The sequence below is a fragment of the Etheostoma cragini genome, chromosome 8, assembly GCF_013103735.1.
Source record: "Etheostoma cragini isolate CJK2018 chromosome 8, CSU_Ecrag_1.0, whole genome shotgun sequence".
Lineage (NCBI taxonomy): Eukaryota > Metazoa > Chordata > Actinopteri > Perciformes > Percidae > Etheostoma > Etheostoma cragini.
The window spans coordinates 1032327-1039858 of NC_048414.1; the positions used below are offsets into that span (position 1 = coordinate 1032327).

At 40.5% G+C, this 7532-nt stretch overlaps 1 protein-coding gene across 1 annotated transcript in view; it reads left to right on the plus strand.

Moving 5' to 3' along the window:
* Positions 1 to 905: 905 nt before the first annotated feature.
* LOC117948991 (troponin T, fast skeletal muscle isoforms-like) overlaps positions 906 to 7532 on the plus strand; it is a 12600-nt gene continuing 5973 nt past the window's right edge. The window contains exons 1-7 of the mRNA XM_034878963.1: positions 906 to 951; positions 2109 to 2122; positions 2791 to 2799; positions 3347 to 3511; positions 5814 to 5831; positions 7207 to 7225; positions 7355 to 7421. Of these exons, the coding sequence (XP_034734854.1) occupies positions 932 to 951; positions 2109 to 2122; positions 2791 to 2799; positions 3347 to 3511; positions 5814 to 5831; positions 7207 to 7225; positions 7355 to 7421 (312 nt within the window). The 5' untranslated portion in view covers positions 906 to 931. The remainder of the gene's footprint in view (positions 952 to 2108; positions 2123 to 2790; positions 2800 to 3346; positions 3512 to 5813; positions 5832 to 7206; positions 7226 to 7354; positions 7422 to 7532) is intronic.

The window sequence follows — 7532 nt, forward strand, 5'->3', positions numbered from 1 at the left end:
TTTACTTGAGTATTTACATATTTTTTGCTTCTCTATACTGCCTCATGAGGGAGTTATACTACATTTGTACTCCACTACTTCTGCCTGACAACTTTAGTCTCTAAGAGTGAGAGTTTTACCAATAAAGCACATGATCAGTTTATAAAATATGTATTGTTATAGCAGTCTGTCAGCTTGTCAAATGGGATTATCTTCTAGTTTCTTCTCTCCTCTGTGACAGGAAACTAAAATATCTTTGAGTTGAGGAAAAAATAAGAAATAAGAGGTCTTCTCTGGCTTTTTGGGGGAAACACTTGATCGACATTTTTCCCCATTTTCAAACACCTAATTGGTTAATCGAGAATATAATCGACGTCACGATCGTTACAGGCAGCCTGAGCTGAGAGTGATTATGTAACAGAAGCTGATGTGAGCGTTTCTAAAATAAAAAGTATTCAACGGCTTCGAGTGATGGGAAAGGGCAGGAGGTCGCCCCTCACCCCTCCCCCTAACCCCTCCCGCCCGAGAGGCTCCCTTCTCACTTATCATCAGAGAGGCAGATTCACAGCCGAGGCTCGGATTTCAGCCCAAATAATTTCAAATTGAATTTGACACTTTTATGAACCCGTTCGGATTTGACACAACTTTTTAAGCTTTCAAAAGCTCGTAAAACATTTCAAATACTCAGCAGGTGTTTTTGTGCAATGGATCTACATTAACATTGTTGTAGTTTTTTTTAAGGTGGGAGTGAAATATGTGCAAGGCAGCCGGGTGGTGCGGTTTGGTCAAGGTGGGGTCGGCAGCAGATATTTAAGACGTCTGCAACTTAATCCCGGGCTATAAATACAAAGACTGTAGCTCAGTTGCTCCTTGCAGACAGATTTTAACTTCCTCTCTTCTTCTCCTTCTCTTTTTTTTCTTTCTCCTACAGGTTGTAAAGTCCACTGTCACCATGTCCGACACCGAAGAAGTGTAAGTCCCTTTCACATTTTCATGCACAAATGTCAGCCATCTGTTGAGGGGTCTGACGAAATAATCCCAACTCGAGGTCCACGTGCTGGCTTTTCTGTTGGCCCCAGAGAAGTTAATTCAACGGCATCTTTTTGCAGTCAAACGCTCTGTAGAAAGACGCAAAGCAGACGTTGAGTTAGCGCCTTTCACGATTTTAAATAACAGACTGTAGATGATGTAGGTGATCTGAACGGATTTACTCTCTCTGACTTCTTAACGTCACTATCAGCCACACAACGTGTGTTCTGTACAGAATAACCCTTCAAATCAGACAAATAGCAGTTAAAATCCCTCCGATTCAAAAACATTAAAAAGTTTATATAAAGCATCATCATGTTGAGTCGATTGTGAACCAATCAGCTGTTAGATCAACTGAGAGCCCGGCGTTTCCCAGCATGCTCTGGGTTCGCATGGGTCTTGCAATCGGTGAAAAGCCACTGCTCCGCCTGGTCTCAGACCTGCAGAAAATCCATGTTATGTTCTTCTTTTACAAAACTAAATTTCGAGGATGACACACAAGGGGATGCACAAGGGGATTATCCTAAAAATAAACAAACTGTGAACAAATAAATGTCAGACTGATTGATTGACTGACGTGTGATGTGCATTCATCTTAGAAAACAACTGAGTTTTTCTAAATGTCTCATGATATATCGTCTCTATAAGTATGTTATTCAACTTTTCATTTTTGTTAAAGAAGTTTAAAAAAAAACGCAATACTCCAATCCGCAAGAACTCAAATCAAATCGGCGCCAACGTATCGGGAAATAATCCAATTGGGTCATAAGCATGACGTCCCAACCCTACAGTTTATTTTAAGGGGAATTAAAAAATTTCAAAGGGTAAAGTACTAACAGTTAGAGCTGTATTCAGTGTTGATTTTGAATATGTATTTCAATGAATGCAACATCTTTCCATGAGTCAATGAGAGATTTTAACATTGATCAAAATACCTGTGATTAGGACATCTTTCATAATCAACTACTTGCCCTACTTTGAGATCCGATTATTTCATCAGACTACTCTCCGTATCCATACTCAAGCGTGGGTTTACACAGTAATTTATGGATGATTAGATTTAAGTCTTAATCTGAGTTTCTTTGCCTTCTGTCTTGCAGCGATCAGGTCGAGGGTAAGTAGCTCTATTTTCCCCCTCCATCCCGTCCCAAACGATAGGTTCAGGTACAGTCGGGAGTTCCATGCTATAAATCCCAGTTTATTATCTCTGAAACTTGCCTAACTGGATTTCCATCCCCTTGTAGAGTTATTTGCACTGAAAACCAAAAAGAAACCCGTATGTTTACAGGTTTGGCTTGACTCCTCCAGATTCAAGTTGTGCAAAAAAAACAACAAAAACAAACGCTCTCTTTGATGCTCTTTGAAGATCTTTGAAGATCTTTGGAGATCTTTGAAGATCTGCTCACATATCATCGTCCCGCTGTTGCAGACACCAATGCTGGCATCAGGACAGTGTCAGATATCTCGTGTGAGATTCAATTCTGAAGGATAGAAATCGGATGAACTGCACTGTCCTGTTGGCAACATGTCCTGCTCTGCATGACCACCTGCAACAGCACAGTCCTCCTGGACTGAGCAGCCTATCAGATTCAAGTGTGGAAGCCACTGTTTTGTCTCGGCTGTGAGCGCCCATCAGCCCAGGAGGCCTGTGTTGTGTTTGCTTAGCACGGATCCCCAGTGTACCCACATTTTGAAATTCCATGTTATGTCAAAACTGGGTACAAACGGGATCTTTGTTTTTAAATGTTCTTCTGCTTCTTTCTTTCTCGGACGGACGTGAAGAGTACGATGGTAAGACGTAGCCTGCAGACGATAAATCTAATGCCGTTCATACTAATTTGTCATCCATTTTCCTTTTCTTCATTAAAAACGTGTGTGTCGTACTTTCACATGATCTTTTTTTTTTTGGTGGCATGCTGGTTAACACTTAACGCCTCTTGAGATATTTAAATGAAAAGACACAACAACAACAACAACAACAACAACAAAAAAGATGCGTCAGGAAGGAATTTGTCTCTTTTTTTGTCTTCGACCACAGCGAGTTTCAGCGCAGATATCTTCAGGAATATTTCCCATTTCCTCCATCACTGACTGACCTTTTCCCTCCTGTAATTGCTTGCTGTCTCACACGCTTTAGCGCCATCTGGTGGTAGTTCCCCCAAACTGCCTTGCGATGAACGAACCTCCTCATATCTCCTATCTCCCCTCCCTTCTTCTCCTCTACTCACCCCCTCCCGACCACCTCTTTCCTCCTGTCTCCCCCCCTCCCTCTGACCTGCTTCCATTAACCCTCTCACCGCCCTTCCTCTCCCCTGGTGACTCGCTGCATGTTGTGTAGCTGTAGAAGAGGAGGTAGTACAGGAAGTAGAGGTGGCCCCTGAGGCGGCCCCTGAGCCAGAGGCGGCCCCTGAGCCAGAGCCAGAACCAGAGCCAGAGCCAGAACCAGAACCAGTGGTAGAGCCAGAACCAGAACCAGAACCAGAACCAGAGCCTGAGACTGAAGGTATGTGCTATGAAGGGGGGGAAGGGGCTATTCTATCATCCTTTCCCAGGCGACAGGTGCGCTCCAACGGCTGCAGCCAGCCAGCCAGACGCCACTAACGTCCATAGAGAGGCGAAGTCCCTCCCCCTTCCTTTGGACCCCATGGGACCTTAACTTGGAAATTCACATGTAGGGTAGTGAACAGGGAGAGACTAATTCTTATTTTATCATATTTGAATTGAGCTGTGTATTTCACGTATGATTTTAACCAGTTTGTAAGATAACTGAACTGAAGAACGTCTCAGTTTGTCGTAGTACTTCTTACTTTTGTGTGAATCTCTCGTTCTGCACAAATACGTCACCTTGCTCGCTAAATATCTCGGCTCTGTTCCACAAAACCTGTAACTTTATCTGATGGGTTTTAACCCTTGTGTTGTGTTTTGTTTTATTTTCAATGTTTCTTTTTCCGTTTTCAACACGTGTTGCTTTTCCCGACAGTTTGTCACTTTTTCCTGATTTTTTTGAGGTTTTTTCCCATTTTTGTGGTCACTTTTTTCCAAGTTTTTTTTGGTCAATTCTTCCAACATTTTATGTGAATTTTTTCCTCCAATTTTTGTAAATCTTTCTGACATTTCTGTCACTTTTTTCAACGTTCTTTTGTGTTTTTTTCTTTCTTTAAGATACTATAAAATAGAACAAAACACCCAGATTTAATGAAGAGTGCACTTACTCGTGTAGAGCGTAAGACACCATCCACGTTATTTTTATTTTGACAATTTGATGGAACAAAACGACAAATTTGCGATGTAGAAACCTTTGGAAAATGGGTCAAATTTCACTCGAAGACAACGGGAGGGTTAATCCAGCAAAGTTAATCAGAAAGGGCGAGTTAGGATTGTTTTGTGGTGAGTTGATTTGGAAAGCTTCACTTGCAAACTGATCTTTTGAAATGAGAAACATCATTTGTGTAGTAACCCATGGCTCAGTTCAAACAGGATCAACTACATGTTTGTCTCTCCCCCGTTCAACACAGTACATGTGTATTTCTGAATGATGTGGAGGGACTTTTCCTCTCCATCCTGGTCCGCACACATGCTCACCATGTCTGCTAATGCTAACGCTAACGTGACCTTCATTTCACCTCTGGACAAAGTCAAACACAGCTGCACTGAGAGGGGCGCAGGTTGGGAGGTTTTGACTTTTTCTATTTCAATATAAACAGATGTTGAATGTGTCATACCCAAACCATCTTATAATTAGCGTATGACTAATATATGGAAGATATTTCTGCACTGAAGCTAATGTTTAAGGCTGATATGAAAAGCCAAAGTCCTGCTCCGTATCAACGTTAGCTTGAAACTTTTGTACCGTTAGCATCCTGTTCTCAAAGGGCTAAAAAAGTAAAACTGCATTGATTCCTTCAGTCATTCTTTAAGTAGGCTAGTTATGTTGTTAGTGAGTTCATTCTGAGTTAAACTGGCATAGACAACTTAAACGTGGACAGTCAAAATGTGTACATGTCCTAGATCTGTCCAATCTGTTTGTGCTAACACGTTAGCATACAGCACAAGTATATATCGCAGATATATGTATTGTATTGGGTCCTCCGGTGTAAAATCCTTTCACAAACTGAAATTAAAGATTCACCACTTCTGGAATTTTTTTTTTTAAATAATCCAAGTTGTCACAACGTGTTATTCCTGTCTAACTTAACTTACTTTGGCCTCTTTAATCAATCTGACACTACTGTACAACGTGTACTCTAAGCGCTTGTATTTGGAGTACATGCTCGCTTTTTTATAATTCTTCAGATTAAATACATGTAGCTGCTTATTTTATGCATGAAAATACACTTGAGTTAATTTGAAAGAAGAGAAAAAGATCTCAGATTTAATCTTTTTTCTAGATTTACAACTGTTACAGTAGTAGTGAAAATACTGCAAATACAATAGTGCAAATACAATAGTGTAAATACAATAGTGTAAATAGGTGTATAATAGTACAATTTAACAGTCATTAATGTCATTTCCATCCTATTAATTTACTACTGTTACACCATCTTATGTTATGCTCACATGTCGGTGGGACACATTTTAGGAAACTGGCCTTTATTTGCGCTGCGCTGCTGGCCGTTAATTTTGGACATTCAGCTATTTTTTGGAGACTTATTTTTTGGAGATTTCATGGTGATTACAAATTGGTGAATTTAGTGTCTGCCCCAGCGTTGTGTTTAGCTGACAGGATGTACAGTTTGCTGCTCTCGGAGCGCTTGCTAACCGTGTTGTCTATTCTGCTTTTTGATTGGGATGCTTGCTGCATGCAGAGGCCTTTGAAGAGGAAGGTATGTAGATTTTGTTTTTTTTTAAATCTTTTTGAAAGAAACTTGTGACCAAATCTGATATCTGTCATTCTGGTTTTGGAAGGACACTCAGTGTCCGGGTCTGACGTCTGTACTCGGGGAACGCCTGCTGTCCATAACAAAAACAATGTCTGGAATTTAATGCCCAATTGGCACTGAGACACCGAAATTCACACGATTGTGAGAGCTTTATAAGAGAGGACACAATGTAAAATGCTAGTGGAGAAAAAGGGGGAAAGACTATGAGATGCTAACACGCGCTTAGCGACCCGACCGCTACACCCGTGCTACGCCAGTCGTCGTCTGCATGGCATGGAGACGCCCAAATCTGGGTGCAAAGACTACGGAGAAATGGGGGGGGGGGGGGGGGGGGGGGGGGGGGGGGGGGGGGGGGGACATGATTGTGTCATGCTTGTGTATAAATGATTTTGGGGTCAAGCCAAAAAAAAAACATGACAACACACTGGTGGTACGGTAAAAAAATCCAAACTTCAAGCAACTTCTTTTTCAGCTTTAGAAGTAATAATACAACACAGAGTGTTACTCACAGCAAGATTGTTCACAAAAGTGTTAACCCTCGTGTTGTCCTCTGGTCATGGACCCGTGTTCCTATATCAATGTTCTTTTTAATTCCCCAAAATAACATGATTGATTCCGCCCAACGCTCTTTGCCAAGTACACATCTCTACTTTCATTCATTTTGGGGCGTCTTATTCAATTTTATAGCATTGTAAAACAAATGGAAGTGTTTTTGAAATAGTATTGAGTAAAAGTTGACATATTCCAGTCTGTGATTATCATCAACATCCATTCCTTTAATTTTAGTCTCAATAATTCCTAATTTCTGCTTTTCTAACTCAAACATTAGGTATAATTTCCTAAAAATTAGGTTTATTGACAATAAATCCCCAAAATAACTGTAAAACTAAAGTTAATAAGTTGGTGTTACGTAGTGTTGAAAACATCAAAAAAGGGACAAAAACGTAACAAAAAGTTAAAAACATCGATAAAAAGCGTCAACAAAAGTGTTGATTTTCCATTTTGACGAGAAGACGACACGAGGGTTAAAAAAAAAAGTTAAAAAACGTTTTTGTTCCGTTTTTTTTTTACATGTGAAGTTTTCGTTGGTTTGCTCTCACCTTGCAGTTCAACTTCTAACCCTAACTTCAAACAACTGAGGCTACAATTTACACCTTTTAATCTTAATCTAATATATATATATATATGTATGTATATATATATATCTATAGAGAGATAGAGAGAAGAACATGCACTTAAGTCCATGTAATGCCTGAGAAACCATCTGTTTCTAACCCCATGACGTGTACTTGTCCCCTCTTCACTCTCTAACCCGCAGAGGAGAAGCCAAAGTTCAAGTAAGTCTCCTTCTCCTGTTTTCTTAAATTCAAATCATTTCTTCGGATGTTTCAGTCCGACACGATTGGCTAAAAACACCCACAAAAAGCCTTTAAAGAACCTTATAATCAGCACGCTCTCCCCTGCAGGCCTAGCGCTCCGAAGATCCCCGATGGCGAGAAAGTGGACTTTGATGTAAGTGGATCTGATCGTTCAGTCAATTTACAGTGATTTACATTAGACTTCTTTGGGTTTTTTTGCAGCTTGGAGCGTCTTTTTGAAGTTGGAAAAAAGTTATTTTGGGGATTAAAAAAAAAGGGGTGGAGG